We start from the raw sequence: 24,101 nt of genomic DNA, 5'->3' as shown, positions 1-24,101 counted from the left end.
GCTTTGCCAATTCCAGCACAGCCTTATAAGAACACTTAAGGCCAAAAGGCATAACTTGTCAATCCCAAGCAGATGTTACACCTTTGGAGCACCAACTATTCTTAAAATATCCCTTAAATACACAGATTCTGTCTTTACAACATTCATAAATCACTGCTTTGAGACAAAACAGAGGAGCAAAGGTTTTGAAAATAAACACATGAGCAACCATGTCAGGCAAATGAGAGGCTGTGTTGAGAACATTTGGTTTGAGTTTGACTCGTGGACTTTCTTTTTTTTTCTCTCTTTTTTTTTTTTAAAGACTCACCCTCACCCTGTTTCCACCGCACTCTTAAGCTTCCAGTAATGAGGGCAGCCTGTCTGGTAGGAGCGCACAAAGTTGCATCGATCTCTTTTGCCGTGTCAGAGACGGTGAGGGTTTCCGAACTGATTCACAAACTTCACAGTCTCAGAGGTAGCCGGGGCTAAACAGATAGAGGGAGGCTGCGCTGCAGTGTGTCAACGTTTAAAGAGCGTGGCTGGAAACACCACGCTGCTGTCTGTGCACCCCTAATGGTGTCGGTGATGAAACGCTTAGCTTGCTAATTCTTGTCATTTGTGAGTGAAATGAAGACAAACTTTTCATCTTTGAATAATAACGAAAAATTTGATCGATTGCCCAAAGGAGAACGGATCAGAGGGGTTAAGCCAATAACTGCACCTCTGTTTACAAAATACCTCCTACAGCTATGTGAACATAACATCACTTCTGACAGCCACTATTGACTATTCTATGAATACAAAGCACTGCTTTGGGCTCAATCCCTTACATAAGTATGGATTAATATTTCAAAATACTTTTTTGCATCAAATGAAACACGACAAAAGGGATGCTTCAAATGCGAGAAAACACCACTTTATTCTGACAGCCTGAGGCTTGTTCTTCTTATCAAGTTACTTTGCAGTTACTGCGCGTATCTGTCCACTGTATATCAGTTACTGTTGGACAAGGCAGTTGTTTTCATGGGCAGAGACAGCTCTATTTGGCCAGAAAGCTTCAATCAATAACAGAGGTGACTGTGGATCCTGCTTCAAATCTGATCTGAGGCCTGGCCTTCCTGCAGGACAAGAGGGCACTCGATAGCCCAAACAGATCTGAATTATACCCGGATAACCTCCCACATCCACCGCCCCAACCCCACCCCCACCTCCACCCCCACCCGGGCTTGTTTAAACAGGTGCACAGCTCGTTAGGTTGTAGTATTTTTTTTCCTTTTGCTTTGGGCGCCAGGGTATTTCATCATCAAAAGAGGTTGTCAAGAAAAAAAAATACAAACTTTGATTATAAAAAGAAGAACAAAACAAACCAAAAATCTGTAGTCTAAAAACTCTACAGCTGCCAAGCAGAGACACCGCTTAATAACAGGAGTCGACAACGTCTGTGTGTTTGTGTCTGTGTGTTACAGCGTCTCAGTGTTTATGTGGAAATGCCATTAGAACAGAAAATTTGGATGAATGCAACAAATGTCTTGTAACTGCTTTGTTTCTGTCCTGTCCCGCACCATTCACCAACCTCCGCCACGTCCAGTCTTTGTCTCCGTGTCAACTGCTGCTCGGTTAAACAGTGACAGAACTATTCATGACAACAGCCTTCTTCAGCATATCTCTACTTCACGCCTAGATTTCACAATGTTTGCACAAGAGCCCTTAAAAGGTCTGTCTGGCTTCTCTTTGCTAAATGCACTTCAGTTCATCCAGTAAAAGTTATATATTTTCAAAACTGCTGTGTCAGCAAATTCCAGAGTTATTAATAATAAGAAAAACACTGAACAACAAAGGTTGAGAAATCTCCTCTTCACAATCCAAATGATTCAGATGATGTCAGTTTGCAACCTTTGCTGCTTTTAGACCATTTGCACTTTATCAGATGCATCTTTTTTTTCTCAACGTTCATTTGTTCACTCCCCCCCCGTCAAAGAAGCAACTCGCCTTCCAGCACCGGAGGCCACTACATGTTTTCTGCGGCACCTCAAAGTCATCGTGCTATCTGAACCAAGACCTCTAAAACCATCTTCATGTATGCCTCATCATTCCTTAAAACTTTATCACTTTCACTTCACACTTATATGACAAATACAGTATGTGGCAGTGGGAGATTATAGTTAAGGTTAATGTAATTTTTGCAGTATCACAATAGCACTGTGACGGGGCCTGGAAAGCAGCAGCAGGCGGAGAGGAGCAGCGGGTTAGATAAAGGGTCAGGCGGATTAGAGAGGCGGATTTGAGGAGGAACATTCGAGGAAAGGGCTCTTTGGGGCTTTAGTTTTGTTACATCAGCAGGAAACAAACATGCTGGAATCAGAACAAGAGAAAGAGATTAGAGCTGATATTGGGGGAAGAATGAACAACAGGAACAGTCCTGAGAATTGAGTTCAATTGTCCCTTAAGCAAGCTGCACCAGAGCATACAGGCGAGGCCGAATCACGGGCCCCTGGGAGAACAATATGAGACCCCCTCTAAACAGATTAACAAGAGGCAGGGGGACATTCCTTCCCTTAACTGCAAACAGGATGTGAGATCAAGAAGAACTAGAGGCTGAGGTTACTATTCTATCTACAACACGTCTGGCCATCTCCCTGCAGCTGCTGCTGTTAAGGAGATAATAATTTTCACCGCTGTGTTAGCTCTTGTTACGGTTAAGTACTCACCCTGGCATCGCCGTTGGCAGGTCTCGGCCCATGGCTGAATGCCTGCGCTGGGTCTTTGTGGTAGACCTTCAGGCAGGAGTGGTCTGTGATGTTCCTGTAGGGAGAAGAGGTGCGCCGCGGTAAGAAGGCAGCCCAGGTATCACCGTCAGACAGCGGCCGATCCTGCCTCAGCCTGGATCTCTTTAGCCGCTCTGCCAAGGGCACATACCCTGACAGAGGCTCAAACAGTCCTCTGTTCTGTGACATTTCCTCTAAATCTCCAAAGACTACAAAAACATCCACTAATACTGTGTTAAAACGTGGCTCAACTGCATAAACTGAGAGCGGATCTGTTCTTCCTTTTGCGACTATCGCTCTCAGACTGTGTTGTTGCACCCTGGACACCTGTACCCACCTTAAGGAACCACGAGACAATTTTTTTACAGCCCTGATAAAGAATTAGTCACAAAGTACACATCACACTTGAGCAGGCTCTCTGGGGAAAAAATACAGGGCAAAGTCACTTGAGTCTTCGAGAGTAATGTTTTTTTTTTTTTTTTTTTTGAAAAACAACTACAACAAATGGCTGTATACTGTCTCTGTGCATAGAGTCTGCTGTATTATTGATAAGACATGCGGGCGAATACCAAACCAGGAAGGTATAAAGTACAAGGAAGAAGAAAAGCAGTGAGCTAGTATGTGTGCTTGTAAATGATACACACAACATAGCACACAAGTCTTTGGAAGCGACACTCTGAAAAGCATAAAAGGGCCTCAAAAAGAGTAAAGACAATGTTTGCATTGCTCAAACTTTCCGGACTCAAACTTTCACCAGAGGAGAGAGGACAACAGGCAGGAAAGTCATCAAAGTCTCTCAAGAGCGCTCTTCAGTTTTGCTTGGGTATATCGGAGACATTTCGCTGTTGGGCTCCATCTGCCACATAACTTTATTTCCTTTTAAGTTTTCACACGGAGGGAAAAGGAAGTGAGGAGCTTTCCTGGCCAGTGACACTTCCTGTTCAGGGGGAGTTTAGACAGGAAGTGCTCAGGGAGAGGAAAAAGAGAGGACATTTAAGGGGAAGAGTAACTCTATGGAGAATAATGAACCTTGGATGAACTTAAACTGGCAAAACACAATATACAGTATGCTGTCCACTACACATTCCCGATCTCTTAATCTGCATCCACATTTATAACACGCAAACACATGTCTTTACCTGACGTCAGTGAGCTCGTAGTACATGTTCCTCATGTCGTCTTTGACGTAGACGGCGACGCTGGGCGACTCCAACATCTTCATGGTGAGCTGCTGCGGGAAGGCACTAACAAACAGAGCTCTGACCGTGTCGATGCTCGTGATCTCATTAGGCATGCGGATCTGTTTGGTCTCGTCCCCGTACTGCAGGTACAGCACACCTTTAAACAGAGAGCAAGACAGGTGTGTGATTTCCATACCTTGCAATAGTGATACACTGTTTTTGTCCCCCCCCCCCCAAGATTGTAAACTCAGTGTTTTTTCAGAGACTAAAGAAGTTGAGCCCTTCTTGCAGTGTTAATCTGGCAATGCAAACACATCACCTCATGCAGCTACGTAACAGTAAAAATCCCCCAATTCCAAACCGACCACTGCAGGGCTTTTAGTCTTTAAGCTGCTGCACAAAGTATTGACTTAAGGGACGCATTTAGTGAGTTATTCTGCTCAGTAGAAGTTGCACAGAATCTAGAATTGGACCTTTTTCAATAATGTTTTGATCTTTTAAGATCAATGTAAGAGCAGAAAACAGCAAGAGCAAAAACAGAACTGGTCAAACAAAAAGGCGTGGTTATTTATTGCAGATCGGGTAAGCCTCAAACAAACTTTAACACATGAAATAGACTGGTATATATATTAAATATTTGATCAGATTAAAATGTGAAAAAAATCAGTTTCTTCATTTTTCCACTGCTTCACCATTAATACCATCAAACCCTAGCACCTGACAGAGACAAAACACATTCAACCTTTACACCTTCTGTGTATGTGAATGGCTACTTGAAGGCACCATTTGTTGGTTTGGAAATTATTCTTTCGACTTTTGAATTGGGCGTCAGAACGGATGCTTACCCTCAATCGGAGCGCAAAGGACAAAACCTTTGAGGAGATGAAAATGTTTCTCATAAATATAGTTTCATAGTCGATTGCTGTTTTCAAACACGTGTTATATGAACACGACTGACCTGGTAAGTAACTACTTGATATTAAAAAGTGAGTAGGGGAAGGAATAGGGGAGCAGAAGGGCTGTGTGCACAGGGTGGAACAGAACAAGTTGTGCATCAAAAAGACCAAAGTCTGAACCTCTGAACCCTGGGTGTGGCTTCTGCACTGTGCTTTAGAAAAACAGATGTCTCTCCCACAAAATTTATGGACACGCCCACACTGCACTTGTATAAACAATGCCAGGGAAAAGGAAAAAAAAAAAAAAAAGACATTTCTATTTCTAGTCTCTGATTCATTGCTTCAAAGAGCATGGCACTGATTTCTATAGGGTTTTATCTGTAGCATTAGCAGAATCTTAATGAAAAGAACAAAGAAGTTTAACCAGCTAATGCTGGTTCTGTAATTATGTTGTATCATATTCAATGAGAACTTTCCTCAATGTCACATTTCATTAATCTCTGAGACAAAAAAAAGTTGTTGTGATACACATAAATCGATCGTTTCAGAGACATTTTTCAATGAAAATAGCTGATTTTAAGGAAAGGAGATACGGTTTTACTTGGTGTAACCCCTTAAAAGGACCGAGCCAGTAAAAGCTACCAGATGTTGGCGAAATATTATACAAGATCCTACATGCTCCACGAGACAGAGTGAGACAGAGAGAGGGCAAATGCAGGAAATAAAATTGCTGAGTCTATCCATTGCTCTGGTCTGTCTGGGATTCTGGGTAGTAATAACTTAACAAAGTGCCCATATGCAGACTAACTTCATCTTCCCCCCCGAAGAAGATCCCCTGAGAGCTGTTATGTTAACAGTCGGCTCATTTTCACCCAGATGTTAGCAACTAGGGTGAATAAGTTTGATGACAAAGCGCCATTGATCGAGCAAGCGTTATGTAGATCTGAACTCTTTAACATCAGTTGCATTTGCTGCAACAAAGTCGAATAGCTCGGTTCTAACAAAGAGTCGTGTTACATTCCTCAGCGCCTGGTTTCACTCAGGATTGGAAGCAAATGGCCAGTGGGTTTCCTGACCAAATGGGCACAGCACAGCAGACTGTCTGAGTTTTAAACCAGTTTTCCACATCTCTCCACTGAGACACAAAAGTTTAAACGAAGCGCAATCATGAAAAACGTCAATCTGTGTCCATTAATATTATCACAAACTTTGAAACGTAACGAAAGAAGCAGAAAACTACTATATAAAGAACTACAGGAAGAAATGACGTGAAACACAATACACTTGATGCCACACTCGAGAATGAATCTGATACTCACAATAGGGGTTTTAAAGATTTCCTGTTTTCTGCAGAGTCTTATGATGCTCTGCAAAAGACCACGCGACAAGATACTAAGCCCCAAATGTCCGTTGGGACCCAGCGAAGTGTGTGTTTGTGTGTGTGTGCATGTGTGTGTGAGACTGTGGGAGGGACACTGTAGTAAAGAGGTGCCCCTTTTTTTCTCCTCCCCCTTCATCACACCATAACCCCCCACTGTCCTCACGCTTTGTCCTGATGTTTTTGAGAGAGAGAGAGAGAGAGAGAGAGAGAGAGAGAGAGAGAGAGAAAAGAGAGAGATGGAGCATGTGTGTGAGTGTTTTTGTGTGTGTGTGTGTGTGTGTGTGTGTGTGTGTGTGTGGCAAAGCATACTTGTTGTGTGTTTTTATACAGGTTTTTGCATTTCTGCTACTCAAGCAAAGGAAGAGGCGCTACTGGCACCGACGAGTGTGGAAAACGACACCCTATAGTTTCATTCATTTTCAGTTTGGTCAAAAGGCGTGCCACTCAGACGCTTTGCTATTATCCAGCAGCAGATGCCTTGCTGAGCTGTGAGCTACCTTTGAAGACTATCCTCCTGAAATAATACAGCCTCTACACTTTGTTTGGGGGAGTTCCCAAACTCTTTCCACCACCCTCACCCTAATGCAGCAACCTAATTCTGTACAACTTTTAGAGTTTCTGCATATGGATGCAAATGAAGCACCGTCTGCGTTGATAAGACGACCCATTTCTAATCCTGTCAATAACACGATGGCATATTGTGGATGGATTCCCTAATCTTTCACTACAGAGGAAATGAATTCTAATTAAAACAGAGCTGTGAGCTGAGGTGGAGAGAGGAGGGAAGGAGGAGAGGAGAAGATAGATGGAGTGTGAGGAAAAGAACTTGGACTGTCAAGGTGAAACAGTGAGATCATGGTGTGGTGAGCATTTATTTCAGGGAGTTCTTAAGTTATGCCAAGATTATGCTAAAAGAGCTGGAAAATGTAAAGTTACTGAACAGGATTCATGTCAAACCACTTCCACTTCTGTCTATTCACGAAAGTCAATTTAAGATTTAAGATAGAGCCTTTATTTTCAATAATATAATAATAAGAATAAGAGTGTAAGAATATTGCCAGTTTGGGGATTTTGGGTGAGGAATAGAATTACAAGACAGTCGACTGAAACATTTTGTGGTAAATAACAAGAAGGGAAAAGCTTAAATTCTGACTGTACTGTCATACAGTAAAGCCTAATACATAGTGTACCTAGTGATCGGTCCTTTGTCTGGTTGGTCGATCGGACCACAGGCAGGCTGGCACGAACCCGGCTGCCGCGGGTGAAGGCTGTAGGTGCGTCGGCCTCTGACATGGCATCCAGTGACTCTAGGGAGGCCAGGGAGAGGTGGTCAATGTGGTCGCCGATGCTGGGCTGGGGGCTGGGGCCGTGCTTTGGGCTTCTGCTCTGGAGGGGGGGAGGCACATGGAAACATAATACGGTAAGGGTGAGACCACGGACACAGTGTGCACAAGATGATACAGTACATGCATAAGTTTTATATTCTGGAAATGTCACAACAAAGTTTTCTAAATTTCCACTGTACGTCAAACACACTCTTTTAGATATTATACATTTGCTGAAGTTAGGAAAAAGTATCCGCCATTCTGACAACGGCAAGTGTGTTATGAGTCACACACACATTCTCTGGCAAGCTGAAAGCAAGTGGCTTTGATGTTGACTTTGAGCTTGACTCCAGCACAACCACCAAATAAACCAAATGACTTCAGTCATGCAAATGTGCAAAGGAGTGTTAATATTGTATGACACTGATACATGCTCACACATCTAATACTGCTGAGTACTGTCCAACAAGCACCTCATTGCACTTAAATCTGTCAAGCATGAGGAGGTGGAAAAAAAAAAAGAAAAATCATACTGAGCAGTGTGTGAGAGAAAAAGTTTTTTATGAAAGAGATCAAACAGAAACCAACAACATGAGTTCTAAAGAAGAGGAAATTCCTTTTGACCACTCATTAAGGATCAAGAATCGTGTCATCAAAATTCAAAGATCAGTTGGCTCTGCAATCAGATCTGCATGATGTGGCTTCCTCAGGCCACAGCTACAATAAGACGATGTGTGACATGACTACAGAGCCCATTGAGCTATTATGTGGTGCTGTAAGGTGATCTGTACCACAGGGACAAGGTGGGACTCAAACTGCGGGGTCAGTGAACACAGGGCTCTTTATGAAATGCTCTTCTTCCCTGGCAGAAGTGTGGTGCTGTAGAGCTAATGCAGCTGGAGACACAAGGCCAGGTCCACCAGGTTATCTTGAACACACCTGCATGCGCACGCTTCTCTTCTCTCACACTCACAAACAAACGGACAAAAAAGGAACTGAAGCATTTTATATAAAGTGCAGTTGACATTTTTTGTGAGCTTTCATAGCCAGAACTGGTTTCGCCTGGTAGCCAAGTGTGCTTGGCAGGCCCAGACAGGGCAGACGTTAAAAGACATGGGGGCACAGGGGCTGGGAACAAAGTCACACAGCAGATGTTAGTGAGGATGCAAACATGACCACACACACACAATGGCATGATGCAGATAAGATAAAAGGCCGACTAACTCTGTGGGGCAATTGGATTTTCATCAAGTACCTCTGAATGTCAAGTTCAGAGTGAAGGGAGGAGAGCATGCCCTGTAAAGACTGATGGGAGAAAAGAAGGGAGAAGGAGAAAACAGAAAGCAAATGGCTGAGAAATGCCAGCGGGAGGGTGAGATGGAAAAAGAAATGGTCATCAAACAAAACATAGGAACCATGGAAACAAATCAATGTCAACAGCGGACCAAAGAAAGGAAAGAGGCTGAAAAGAGAACCTAGATACACGGGTATCTTCAATCCAATCGAACAGTTTACGTAAGGGGCAGAGACAGTTTAAAACTACTTACCACTTTTTATAAGCTTATTTGAGTTTAATGAGTTCTGACATGGAAATCCTTGAAACCCCAACACTTAATAATTCTACAGGTCTATCTTTTTTTTTTTTTTAAATAGATCATTTCTAATCATCATCCCTCTGTGTTATTTGCTGAATCGTAGTGTGCCAGCATTTATGTGATGCACCTTTACAGCGACCTGACACAGCAGGCAAAACTGTTGAGCCATCACTCGACTCCTGTAATTCCATTCAAAAACGCCTCGGCTGCAGCACCCTGGAATTAAAAATGTGCCCTTATACTGTTAATGCACGATGATAGTCACCTGTTAAAACAGAGAGGTCACATGCCGTTGACGTGTCACCTGAAACTCGACATGTGTTGGGAAATTTAATCTGAACACTGAATGATTTATGAGCATATTCAGTCGTGGTGGGTCCAAACAGCTCTCCCACACTGCTGTTCTATCCTCTCATATGCTACTGTGTCACCCTTGGGAGTTTGAATCATACTGGCTTCCTCCATCACCTGTAGGTAGTAATTATGTCAGAGTGGTCTGGCAGTGTAATCCAATATCTTATGAAATACCAGAGCGGGGGAAGAAGAACTTGCATTCAAATCTGCATATAAACATTTACTGAACTATCACATTTTCTGGGTTTTACTGGATTTTTTTGGGGGAAAGTGAAGTAAATTTTACTGTAGCCATCAGATAGAGCTGGGTGATATGGCTGAAATTAACAAAGCTTTAATAACTAATATTGTTGATTTTTAATTACAATTGGCTGCAATCATTACTTTGCAGAAAGGAATTTAAAGACTTCATAAAGTCATATTATTTGCCCGACGATGAGACAAATGTAGTTGAATAAAAAGCCAAATATCAAAATGTAGTAGAAAGGACAAGAAAGGACAAATAGTCACTTTTTGGCATGTACGATGAGAAGACCACTATCATGCTGAAAGAGCCAGGCTAGCTAGTTTCCCCTGCTTCAAGTTTTTATGCTAAGCTAACGTCTTCTTTTACTTTTGTGATAAAACAATTGAAATGTGACACAAAAAAATGATGTAACATCAACACAAGAATAAGTAATCAGGTTAGCTTAGTGGCTCAGTGATAAAGTTTGATAACATTAGCCGCTTTAAGCTAGCTGGTCATACCAGACCAAATAAGACTGTACCAGCACAACCATTGAGTGTATAGACTTAAAACAGATTGCATTTTATTGTTTCATTTTTTAACTTTCAATCTTGTTATTCCTTATTTTTAAAGTTACATAGTCTTACTTTAAGTATGCTAATTAAAACTGTTACTTTCCACTTCTGTCAATTTTCAGGAAAACGAATGAATAGACACAATGCGACAGCTAGAGAAGAAGAATTGCACAGGAGTAAAAGATAGTTACAGCGGAAGCAGTCACATATAAAAGAGGAGGAAATTGCAAATGAGACCTTCTGCTTCCCGATGGAGAGGGGTAATTAAGTTAAACCACTCCACACCGGTCCACATCTGACAAATGAGGCGTCCCCTCCAAAGGTCAACAGTTTAGTTCAGATTAACTCCTCTAGCTCTCTCCCGCTTCTTTGTCTCGCACGCACGCAGAGCCCATGATTTTGACAGCAGCTATGTATGAAAGTGCTGCAATGCCTTCCATCAAAAGCCACTTCCTGTCCCCGCTAACCACTTCCCGCTTTAGGGTCCAGATGTGAAAACCGCAGGCCAACCGATGATTAGCACCGTAAAACCTGCTTCAGCCCGCTCACACCTACGGTACATTCCACACCAGTGATTTCCCCTCCTTCAGTCAAAACCATACGGCCTGTGATTTTGCTTTTTCAGCAGCGGCTCCCTCTGTACACCACATCTGCTCTGACAGCTATGATGAATGTGAAACTGAGACACTGACATTAGCTTATACACAGGAATATGACAAGGTTTAGAGTCATGTAAAGAGCCCCTTGGGAAGGAACGTGTCTTGAAAATATATTTAGAAAGTGGCCAAGAAATCAAAAAATGTCTTCCACAATGATGGTGGGTTGTGTGTGAAGTGCTGCAGCCAGTGTCAGTGGCTTGTTATTATAAGACTTGTGTCAAATACTCACCATGATTCCAGTATGTCAGAGCAGGTCCAGAAATAACTCAAGGGAATTTGCCTCATATAAATGCTCATGAATGCAAACTGCTCTGTTGCAGCAGAACGTTTCCTCAGGCCACCACGCGCTTACTCACAAATGCACTAAACTTTGTGCCTTAAAATTTCTAACTGTCTTGAACATAGCTTGCAGGAGATTTATATGAAATTGATGTCAAGTTTAATGTAATGTGGACATGTGACAATTAGGCAAACGACCATGCTTGCAGGGAAAATGAATACAAGATGAGAGAAGTTCACATGTGTGCTGTCTGTGTGTGTGTGTGTGTGTGTGTGTGTGTGTGTGTGTGTGTGTGTGTGTGTGTGTGTGTGTATTTGAAAGAGAGAGAAAGAGGGATACAAAGAGAGACAGAGTGCCTGCATGAGTGAGTCAGGCCATTGTTCCAGAAAATCTGACCTGAACCCAGGACATCCTGAAAACATTTATGCAACAGTGGTCTGACAAACAGTATGCTGTCATCAGAACGAAAGCTCAGGTCTGTGTTTGTGTCTGCATTCCCCACAATGTAACATTCAAATTTTATAGGTCAGTGCAGGTACATGTGATAATGACTATTCTGCACTCGCCTACAATGCTGACATCTCACTCCTCACTTTATCTGCACCTCATGAGCATGCATGTACAGCATGGATGCTTGTCTTTGCTACCTGCCACCTGTTAGAGAGAGTTTCACGCTGAAGGGACAATGCTGCATAATTTCACAAAGCAGAGCAGATTATTTCATATTATGCGGCCCCTGTCTTAGCTCCTGACAGACAGGTTGATATGCGGAGCCCCGCGATTACGGTAAAGTTAAGTAAATGGCAGCTCCCATCAGGAGCCTGCTGTGTCACTCATGGAGATCGAAGTATAGAGCGTCATGTACTACACCTACTGCCAGCCTTAACAAAGCCTACTGATTGGTGCCTTATTTCTTATACAATCAAAATAGCTGGGGTTATAATAGCTTTATCATAACAAAGTCTGGCTTTCACCTTAAAAAAGAGGGCATTCTCATAATATCTCTGCAACCATGTTAATCTTTTTCACATTTGGCTGCAGAGATTTCTGTGACTACAGATACTCTGCAAGTCAGCTGCAAGACAGCTTTTACTTCCATGTATTCAATTGCAACAACATCCACTATCAGAGTCCTACTGCAATTGCGTGCATTCATGCATCATCTCTCATGTACACAGAGCTAACACACACTGCACAAACAGGTAACAGCTTGTGTGGTTTTAAACACAAACTTAAGCGTTGTGAGCACGGCTTTCCACTTAAGATGCTAATGTGGTCGGGGCTCTGGGGAGAGGAAATAGAGCTAACTGTAATTACCTGGTCTGATCTGTATGGCAAACACATAAACAGAAGACGCTGGCTCTGCAAACTGTTAACCTCTTGCTTAACTTGTCTCATTCTTGCACATTATTCCACTTTGAGCTTTGAGTCTGGCAGAGTTAATGTTGTGAGTGTCAGAGCTGAGTGAGATGCTGTTAATGTCCTTGAGCGAAACACTGAATCGTTACTGTCCTCGCTCCTTGATTACAGATCAACATAGACGACCAGTGCCTAAAAGATTAAAATGTGTCACAAAAGTGCTACAAAGCAAGCAAAAAACTAATAGAGATCATTACAAAAAACACCTGTGTGAGTCTGAAACTCAGTGCCACTGCAGTTCTACACAACTATGAAGCATAAAGCCCCTGTCAATCAACCAGCCAGCGCTCTGTCCGTATGCTGTCTGTGGACAGACCATCATCCTTTGTCTCCCCTAGCCTTAATGACATTATACTGAAATCCCCTAGTCATCCATTCCCATTCATTGCTACCACATCCCTCTCTCGCTCCCTCCTCTGATGCATTCCTCCTCTAATCCCTTCATCCAAATCCCCAGATGACCTTTCAGAGATGGCCTCGCCTGTTAATTGACGTGTTAAAAGGAGATGACTTTATAGTGTCCACAGTCAAAACTGATGTTTAAGGTGAAGCCGGGCGCAAAAGTCGTGGCAGCTCAGGTCAGAATTTTACAGGCAAAACAAACCAATACCAGCTCTTTAATAAAATATTACATTGGCAAGTAAAATATAATCAAACGGATCTCTCATTCAGAGTGCAAATGAAGTGCATAATCACGACAGAGACAATACTGTGCCTGTTGACCCTGTGCGCAATGGAGGTAAAATGACTATCTCTTCCGCCACTTGTGACATTTTGAATAACTGAGCCACACCGTCCAATTGATTTCATCCACTCACGCATACATGAGTTAGTCACAGTTATCACCAGCAGACATCAACCCCCTCCTCTGATTGAACGAGGTCACAGATAGCCATCTGATATATATCAGTCAATGGCAGTTTATGAAGTAGAGAAAACTGTCTTGAGCAATTTCTGCCACGCCAGATTTCAAAGCTTTTCGGTTGCACAAAAGAACATTTATGTCATGTGCAATCTCAATTAAACGCATGTTAAGTAATGGCCATGTTCTAAATGATCTTGAAAAGCTTATTTACCATATTAGACCCGTGCCAATCTCCGTCCAGCAGTGACTTCCATGTGAGACTGGAAACTCCCTGGTTTAAGGGCAACACGGTCTCTTCCTCCACTGTTATTTCAGCCTTCGTAGCACTTGCTGTGTGCAGCTGCCCTGTCCTGCTCCCTTCTCTTTTTGCTCGATCTTACAGCGGATGTCCCTTCATCCAATGCACACACCGCCCCACATCCCTAACGATCCGACAGCACAATACAAACGCACACGATCCACACCCGGCGGACAGCGGCGGAAAGTCATTGTTTGTATGTCTGTGTTTTGCTCCATTGTGTGAGACAGAGATCGTGTCAGAGAGCGAGGGGCATCTGCACAAATCATGACATTCAAATATTTCTTACTTGCAAGCTATATTCTAGCAGCTTATGAGTAGAAAATCTGATCCCTTCAACGGCTGTAAAACTCCATGAAGTTTCCATTCAGCACTGAAATAATACATGTTATCTTTAAACACCAGCTTCAACACCACTTCTTGTGTCCAATCTCAGCTCCCATCTATCTGCTTCGAGGCTGTGGCTGAAGACTGAGAGATGACACTTGTGTCACAAGGAGATAAGAAACTGCTCTGCCCTCGGGAATCCTGAGACCCTATACAAGATATACTCAGCCAGGCCTCATCCTATAGAAAACATGGATTCCGACACACCCGGTGGGGTGACACATACGCACATACACACATCCAAATACAAATGCAAGCAAATGCATTACAGAATGTCTCCATTCTGTACTAGGCCTACTTTGGCTTCTGAGCATATTTTTCAATAATGAATGCTGGAATCATCACAGGAAGGTCGGCTCATGTTGCTAAGTATATAGTTTTATTGACAAGGTGCTGTGTTGTGGTTTCAACCATGTAATAACCGGAAGGTGTTACATAATATGACAGGTCCAGGCTTACACCAAGACTGGCAGATAATTTACTAGTCTTGCATGCAATGATTTGGACACACCTATGACTGCACATAAATAAAGGCTCTGTATCTCCCTTCCCTCTCGCTCACTCACTCACTCTCTCTCTCTCTTACCAAACAAATACATGCAAAGTATTTGCTAACAGGGCTGCAGAGCCACAATGTGTCCAGACTTGCTCTTTAATATCACTTCATCAACAGCAGCAAGACACTTTTTTTTTTTTTTTTTTACAGCTCTGAACACTTACTGCATCCCCGAATCATGTAATAAATGTTTGATTACCTCACACTCACACTCACACAGAGTTCTTCCAGAGTGAAAACACAAAGAGCACACCCATCCATACACACACAGTGGACACAGTCATGCTCACATGTTGGATAGTCCATGTATTTGACATTTCCTCATATGAACCTGGTCTGTCTCTGGAGAACGTCTCCCCTGTGGTAAAATTAAAGACCTTCCAGGTCTAATTTGAGCCTCTCTGGGTTTATATCTGAGAATGTGTGGATGTGTGTGTGGCTCCGAGTCTGTGGTCACACAGACAAAAAGGTCGTTATTCTCTCCAGAGGAATCGGCGTCCTGCATCCTCTACATGATGTCACACACATATAAACTCACACATAATCTAATAAGTTCAAAGGGGTGTAATTCTAGTAGTGCCAACGCTGAACTAAATTTTTGCACCTTTTCTTTTTTTTTCCGTTCTTTTACAATGAAAGGGAAAATCTTTGCTGGTTTTAAATCACACTGTTTTGTCAAGTCTCTTTTTCATGCTATGAAACCAGCCCTGATAATGGCTTTGCTATTCATGCCTAATTAACAAGTCGCTGAGGACCACATACGATCTTCCTCTGAGCCTGAGATTTATTATACCAACTCTCCCAGAGGAGAGTTTCTCTGTGTGTTTGTGTGTGTGTGTATAAAAACAGTCAGATAATCAGTGGTGAACTGGTTTTTATTAAGCTTGATAGAACTTCTTCCAACGTTTCTGGATTTCCTGATAGCACGGTCCACTACACGGTACGGTCATGTCAACACAGTCAGCCACAGTTAAACCTGTTAATTAAATGATGTGTATTTTCTGTGCTTATCTTTAATTCTTTATTTTTATTACTGTCCATTGTTTTTTCCTCTTGCTGACTTGTAGTAACACGTATTGTCCTCATTATCCACTTCTGATCAGGGTGCCCTGTGTTTGACCTGAGAAACACAATGAGAAACACTGCAGTGCTCACACACACACACACACAAACACACACACACACACACACACACACACACACACACACACACAATCCTGACCCCTCAGCTCTAGATGACTCAGTCCGCCATATGTGATAAGTCATGAAACTCCAACTCTCACTGTCAATAAACAACAGCACCCAATGATGCTGAAGGTGCTAAATCGCCACGTTTTCACTGCACCGAGCTTCAGGCTTCACGACTAACTGACTTGTTCTGTTAGATACAATGTTAACACCCACTGGAAAGTGTTACAGAGGAAAGTAAATATAACAGAGCGGGAGCCGAGCTACGTGGATATAATGTGAATACTTGTATATGTAGAACATGAGCCATAGTTGGGGTAGATTATGCTGTCAAACTGAAGAGGAGGTGCTATGATAAACTGCAGCACATGCTCCACTTCTGCCACATAGTCTAATTTATTAGTGCTTCCATTAGCTGCTGATGCCTGAAATATATACTTTCCCACTGTACACTTACTCACTTTCCAGGTGTTCCCTATCACCTACGTCGTCTTGTTTAGTAAAAGAACACCATGCTCTCTGTTGCTTGAAGATGTATTTCAAACATTTACAAAAGAAATGCTGCTAACTTTATGCCAAGTTACTGCTATGCTTTTCTCTGTCCCGCACCCACACTCCACCCCTGTATCTGGACTGAGAGTGCCCAAACTGGAAATAAAGCACAGAAGATCAAAAATAAGGCTTGAGCCAGATGCTGGGAGCTGGCCCTGTCAGTGGTGAAATCAACCCGGTGTGCCTCTGTCTCTGATTTGCCTTTTGAAGTTCGGTTCATACCTTTAGCCCAAGGTGGAATCCAGATGTCGGGATGCATGCAAAGACTTGCAAAGCACAGGTACAGATAGAGAAAACAATGGGGGAAAGACCCCTCTTGGTTGCTCCCCATTTGGTCCTGGAGATCATAAAACCTGGAATCTCTTGCCAGTATATCAAAAAAATGTTAACAGTGGTGCCAGTAATGGTAATCCATCAAAATGAAAGATTTTCAAACTTGCATCTGGCTGCCATGACTCCAGCCTGAAGACATCAGCAACACAAATACATGGTGAAGATGACAACATGGTTAGTCCATTAGATTAGCTACTAAACAAGTCACTTAGTTCCGCAATCGAGTCAATGCTGACCAAAAATAGATCACAAGTGCCAACAAAGTAAAGAAATGATACCAATACGCCAGTAGGCTAAAGCTTCATCCAAGTAAACAAATGTACAATCAAATATTCATGACCAACCAAACAGTTAACAGCATGCTAACAACATGTTCTTAGTTGTCAGTCTATGTAAATACACACACTTGTCATCTATACACTGTACATCTATGTTTGGCCAAAACATTAATGAGTGAAAACATCATATGTGGTTTGTCCACCCCCACTGTACATTGTGCTGGTTTAGCGCCACAAAGCTCTGCATTAGCAACAACAACAGGCACTGGAAACTAACACTGCCACACAGTCCGTCATATACAACACAGACTTGCTGGAGAAACTGCGCTTCTAGTCTTTGAGCTGTTGTAACCAGAAAAGACAAGGCTGGCAAGGCGTGACAAGACAAGGATTGCAAATGGGGAATTAATTATTACAGTGTGCCTCATATGATTGTTGACTACATAATTCTCCGTTTAATTTGTCCCCTGTTGAAAGCTTTAATTACCTGTCCTATTTTGCCTTTTCCGTATTGGTTAAGTTGATCAGTGGTTTTCGAGAGACGACAAACTGAAGTCAAGGAATGATGAAGCTCCTCAGGCTGCGACTGCTGTATTGACAAATGGTCTAAATTGTACCCAGTGGAATGTAAGGGCGTAAGGTTAAAAAGGTCTCAGACATTTCACCTCCATTCTCTGCAAATCTGTCAAGAAGATCTGAACTTTTTAAGATCCTCATAACGACTACCTGCCTGTTAAGCCAGAGGAGCAATAATATAACTGAGGTAAGTCCGACTGCTGTTGTTTACTTAAGCCTGGGCTAATAGAGGTCTGCTTTGCTGCAGGATAGTGCACTGAAAAGAGCTCAGACCTGATTAGCTGGTCTGATTAACACACTGGCACTGCGTTTGAGACAGTGTGTAAAATTCTGTCTGGCTCGACTCATTATCAGCAGTGATCAGAGGCGGGTCCATCAGGGCCTTCTGTCAGAGCGGCTTAACCCCCACCCACCCCACCCCCGCACGACACTCTGGATTAGATACAGCCTTGGCGCCACTCCACGGACCACTTGTCCTCTCAGTTGGGGTGCTGCACCCCTAAAAAAAAAACAGCCACATAACCCCTGTTAACTGGCAGGTCAGCGCATGCCCGTCATTAACCTTGTGGTTTTTGTTTGTGTTACTGAACATACTCTCAAAGTGTCACTTCATGCAGAGGTGGCAGATGCGATTAAAAACAGCTCAGCTACTGCTCCTGATGGTCAGCGGAGGGGGTTTGATGATTAAAAACAGATGTTTTGCTGCAGACCTGCTGCACACAGTACCTGATTGTGTGATTTCAGGCACAAGGTGCAGTAGTGGGTATAACAAAGAAGCGTTTTGTGCAGATACACTCTTGGTTCATAAATGTTTTAGTATGCAATATCTGCATGCATGCTTGTTGGTTTATCTCTGCTCTTCTAATCATTGCAGGGATACTGTGCCAGAAGTGGAGGACAATGAATGATCCTTTTCTCTGTGCAGTTTAGGTAATAACAGGAACAGTACTCCTCCAAAACTCCCTCCCTATTCTTCTCTCCTCTGATCACGGTCAGATTTCTTGCAGGGAGTTGATGCATGCTTGGAGCCAGTGTTATCTAGCTGACCTTGGTTCTGAGGAGCAAGAGTGTAGCGGAGCCAGGAGCCCACAGAGAGAAAGATGTGGGGGACAGGCCAAATGTTGAAATACCTCAAAAAGACTCAGAGGGAGAGTTTACAGTACATTTACCGTCCATAATGACAAATGTGCGCTGTTTATGCTGCTTTGTTCGGCATGAATTGGTGGGAGGGTGCAGATATCCTGCACCCTGGCATTTTATTGACGTTGATGTTGTTACTAAATGCAGCATTTTTCCATGCTTAATTTCCATCACTGATCTTCTTCTGACATGCTGGCAAAGCACTAGTCCTGAAAAGGGCTCTCTACTCGTGTGATCCTTTTCCAAGGCCAATTTGTGTTCCCATTAAAGGTTTTTCTCTTGCCCTCTTCTCAGGGGATTTACTTACCAAGGCAGCCATATCTTTTTTTATTAAAGCCCCTAATTAAATCTATTTCAGAAAAAAACATTAGAATATAAAAATGTTTATATCTGCATTTCCCCTGTAGCCTTTTAAACTTTGTAATAAAGCTCCAACTTGGCAAGCGAAGACGTGGTGGTAAAGATTGGCTTTGTTGAATCAGGCGGAAAAGGTCATCACCACACATCTAGTAACATTTGGAGATTTTTGATAACATCAGCTATAAACAGTCTTTTGCTTTTTGCACACACTGTTTAACTCTCTGTCTGCATGCAAAATATGACTGGAAATAAATAGAGGTACAGACTTCTAGTGGTGGAAATCATAACTTAACTCATTATATAATATAATCGTGGCACGTTTCCAGCAATAAGCAAATATAAGTGTATTACAAAGACTGTTATCTAGTGGATTTTTCTCTAAATTTAAAATAGATAAAAACACTCTTCATTAAATACAGCTCAAAAATCCACCAGGATCGTGTTAGTGAGCTTTGAACAGTTTTTATTGATACTGACATCTTCCTGGCAGCTGAAGCCAACAGACTGTCAACAGATTCTGATCTCTCTATTGTTAAATTCTGATTGGTTCAGAAAGATGTCTGACACAACACACCTCACTCACACACTAAACCCCAAACTGCAGGGGAATTACACTATGAGCACCAAAAATGGCACTAGGAAAACAGTCAACCATCTTGACACACTCGCTATTTCCATAATCTGTGCTCTCATCAGCCAATGGATTACACAGCTTGGAGGTGACAGGTCCGTCTGTCTCTCTGTCTGGTGCCCACAGCTGCAGACAGCTGTCCTAACATGGCCGCTCAACCCTGTAGAGAAACCCTTGGCCCGAGCGAGTCACAGCTCATCACGCACAGACACACTGACACACAGGCGGAAGGGAAGGGAAGGGAATTCGGCGTGTGAGTACGTGTGTTGGTGATCGGTCAAGCGGTTCAGTTTGCGCTCGTCTAAGCCCCTGGGCACAGAGAGAGAGAGAGAGAGAGAGAGAGAGAGAGAGAGAGAGAGAGAGAGAGGATGGGTGGTGGTCAGGCCAATGGGATGTTATCTCATCTCCCTTGGGTGGGATCCAGGTCTTTGCAGGCCTGATGAGGAGAGGAGGAAATTAAACCACTCGCTTTTGTTGTGGGTTTAAGGATCACAGGGAGTGAGGGAGGGAATCAAGGGGCACCTTATATAAGAATAAGTCAGCGAGTGTGTGTCTTGTGTGTGTGTGTGTGTGTGATTGTCTGTGCGGCCACTGCTGGGAGGAAAGGGAGGGTCATCCACTTTTCAGACTAAAGCGATATCATCTTCCCAACCTCCGTTTGACCTTGATAAATCCCCGCCTTTGTAACTTAAACCTCCAGAGACATGTTTTGTCTCACCTCTAAAGCATGCACTGTTGCCACTGATGTTGTATTTCCTGTATGGTTGGCACTTTTACGTCTACGTGAGAACGGTAGCAAGTTTTCCCTCTCCCCCTCACTATCTAGAGCAGAATTCACAGCCACATTGTGGGCAGAGGCCACTCGTTTCTTTGCTGTTTTCCTCAAGGCAGAATATTTATACCTCCCCAGGACACCAAATGACAAACGCTTCAGTAAACTTGTTATTTTTGTTTTGTTTTGCTTTAATTTTCCACTGTTTATATTAGCGGGGAATGATTGCATCCCTCTTGACATTCTGAATTAGATTATGCCAAATGCAGTCTTCAATCATCTTTTCAGCGCTGCATTAATTTGCCAGAAATTCACGCTCAAACCAGTCTGCTTTGTGACAGCATCTTGTATCTTCTTCCTTGACGTGATAAATTCACGAGCCATCACCGCTCAAATCTCATCCCACGCATCTGAATAACATATGAGGAGTTTCATTCCAAAATCAATTTGAGTGTCACGTCTTATAAAGTGACAATCGACATCGATGGATCACTGTATCTCTCTTGACACATTTCAGTGTTTCTGCAGTTAAGGGAAGAACTTCAAAGGGTTTTTTTATAATCACACAAACTGGGGTAAAACTTCATATTCTGTTTTACAGCAGCTCGACCAATAAGAAAGCAATGCCAGATAATTCCCAGCTCATAAGGACATTAAGTTACAAACTAAAGTCTCTATGAACCTGAATTTCACTCGCAAGCAATAAACAATAATCTTCCTCCTGCAGCTTCTTATAACATGGTCTCACTATGTGTATAACCAGTAAGGAGATGGGTCATATAACTACACACAGAATGTGATACAGAATAAATCCAGCCATCTTGGACACATTCTAGTCAATCTGACCCCAGAAACAAGCCCACCTCTTCAGTACACATCTAACCGCATGCCAGGAAGTAGACGGTGCAAATGCAACATAAAAACTGACAAATCAATACGAGCTAAGACCACTACAGTTTCAATTTAACAGATATAGGTTGCAAAAAGTCATTTTGGCTCTTTAATCGACTAATTAATCAATTAACTCTGATATGATGTCATTGCAAAAAAAAATACTTCCTGGAACTGCGTAACAATCATCTATTATTACTGCCTCTGTCTCCATAGTCATCACCACCATCGAGATCATGCAAGATACAGCATGTTGGAATAATAAAACCTCGACCTCCTTTCAAAACAGATCGTTTGCTTTGCAATTATGCCAACATAATTGCCATCTCGTTAAAAGAAATGCGGGGAGCGTGCAGCAGGTGATTGTGGCTTATGGATTGGTTTACAACTGACAACCTCACAAGCGTCCAACGAACTAAATAACACTGAAGGGAAGAGATCGGCTGCGCTTTGAGACTTCGTCGACCATTGCTTCTTGATATAACTCGGGGTGCAAAGTTTTCACATTCGCTCCGTGGAAGTTTTGCAGCACCTGACAGACTGATGCGCACCGCGTCGGCCGCAGTGCACACTCTCCTCGACTTCTTTCACTTTGCTCAAGAGCGCAGTAATCCGTGCAATAAAATAAGTCGCACTCCCAGCGCTGTTTTGAACGTGTGGGAATGCGCTGACAGCCTAACAGAACATTACATTATCCGACATATCCTACCTTTTATTCCCGCTAGTCGAGTTGAAATAGCCGATGTGGGTTTATTCCTGTCCTTGTAAAAAAGTTTATCTGTGCTCCCTCACGTACAGAGAGCCATGCTTCCAGACAGTCTTCAGGTCCATCGCCTCTTCTGCACAGCCGCGCTCCCTGCACTCACACTCACACAGCTCTCTAGTCAGTTCGCCTCAACAGGCACCTACACGAAAACTGAGCCCCTCCAGCGGTGACATCATGAGTCACTATGGCAACTATGACTCCACCCCAGTACGGAGCCGACCTTACCTGTCTGACTACCTAAATTCATAACAAACTCTTTCCATCTCTCCCCTGTGCGCTGCTCAACAACAACAGATGAACACGGAGTTTTCATGTACTTTATGAATCGGAAACTGCTAATGGATAAAAAGAAATGCACAGACATAGGAACACATGTTAAAAAAAAAGAAAAAAAAAGCACACACTGTACTTGCAGTAACGTAACATTATCATCTGATATTACCTATGCAAATCCACAGCCTTCCCGATCAGTGCAGTGCAGTGAACTGAAACAGCACCTCACGAAGAGGGTTTACTTTGCATGAGGGCAGGCTTTGTGGGCAAGTCTGAAAACAGCACACAAAATCCCTCTTGCACAATGCCTCATACTATTGCCTGGAGCTCCTTCGTGGCTTGGTGCCAGTCTCACCATTACCTCAACTGTTTTGGCTACAAAGCCAGCTTGCCCCTACCTTTTGTCTTCTCTGACCTGAAGCAAACAGTCACACAATGACCAGGTAAGTCAAATGTCCACCCTCTCTTCTCTGTGTTGCCCTCCCCCAATCAGAAGCTGAGGCACGAGGAAACTTTAGAATCTGTAAAATCTCCCAAATAGCACTGGAAGGTGTATACTTTAAACATAATGCTGTAGTCTAGAATACACAAAGCCGTTATGGTGATCAAAACAGGCTTTCAAGTGTATGGACACTTCAAACTGTTTGTGGTTAACATGTTTTTTACTGTTTCACAAAAACACCACCTCACTGTTTCACAGTAGCTGTGGGAGGGAAATGTGACAGGCAAATTTATAGAACAAACTTCACATTTAACCCGCAGCGAAAAAGAAGCGAGGGAATAGTTTTGCAAGTTGCACTGTTGCCTCAGTCTGCAGAGGACAATAAAAATATCTGCAACTCAGTGGACAAGAGCACTAAGAACGTCACGGGATATTGTCAATACATAAACCATACATTGACATTAAAGCTGCATGAATAGATTTTTGGCAGCTTGGGGAAGGCAGGACAGGCTAAAAAAAAACACACTGACATTTGATCACCTCATAAAGTTTTAACATAAAGCTTTATATGCATATTTACACATCCAGTGGCAAACATTAGCGTTTATTAGGAGTTGTTTCTGGCCAACTAACAAATCCATTATTCACTGTCCTTTTAGTTCATGTTTTGGTCTCCATCGACTTTGTCGGCTGTTTGGTGTTTTAGCTGCTGACTGTCGCTGGACCTGCTACTGCTGGATGTTGATGAGTGGGTGGTTGTGGGTTGGAGAACCAAAACAATGTGCTGAAAGATGCTAAAACACTCCACTGAGCGGATGCATAGCTGAGTGACAAGTCTATGTGGGTTTGTCACTACAAGCAACCGCTTTCACTTTATACTTAGTCATTAGATCCATTGGTAATATATTGATTAGTGCAGATTTAATATCAATATACTGTTATGTAGAGCCCGACTGATGTATTGGTTGATATTGGCCTATCACAGATATATTGGTATCGGCGCATATATTCTACAATATAATACTTTTATTAAGAAGCAATAATGCAGTGGAAATGAATATGTAATATAAATGAATGAATATATATACGTATTTGTTCTTAAGTTATTTATTTATAGTTATTTATTTTTATAGTTATTGTATTTAATTCCCAGTTAAA

At 42.6% G+C, this 24,101-nt stretch overlaps 1 protein-coding gene across 17 annotated transcripts in view; it reads right to left on the bottom strand.

The window, feature by feature from the left end:
- The window catches only part of kiaa1217 (KIAA1217 ortholog), a 109,890-nt gene that overhangs the window by 18,754 nt on the left and 67,035 nt on the right, over positions 1-24,101 (bottom strand). For 12 of the 17 annotated variants that reach the window (XM_087177653.1, XM_087177654.1, XM_087177647.1 and 9 more), the window contains exons 3-6: positions 8,752-8,832; positions 7,393-7,588; positions 3,884-4,082; positions 2,688-2,781 (exon numbers count right to left, since the gene is read on the bottom strand). In XM_087177653.1, the coding sequence (XP_087033779.1) occupies positions 2,688-2,781; positions 3,884-4,082; positions 7,393-7,588; positions 8,752-8,832 (570 nt within the window). Of the gene's footprint in view, positions 1-2,687; positions 2,782-3,883; positions 4,083-7,392; positions 7,589-8,751; positions 8,833-22,171; positions 22,329-24,101 lie in introns of those variants that run through there. The other 5 variants (XM_087177649.1, XM_087177648.1, XM_087177657.1 and 2 more) reach the window with 4 other exon arrangements.

This window comes from Seriola lalandi, unplaced genomic scaffold (genome assembly GCF_002814215.2).
Source record: "Seriola lalandi dorsalis isolate HSWRI2012SDOR001 ecotype SW California unplaced genomic scaffold, Sedor1 jcf7180002054616, whole genome shotgun sequence".
NCBI lineage: Eukaryota > Metazoa > Chordata > Actinopteri > Carangiformes > Carangidae > Seriola > Seriola lalandi.
This window is presented reverse-complemented; position numbering and strand designations above follow the sequence as displayed.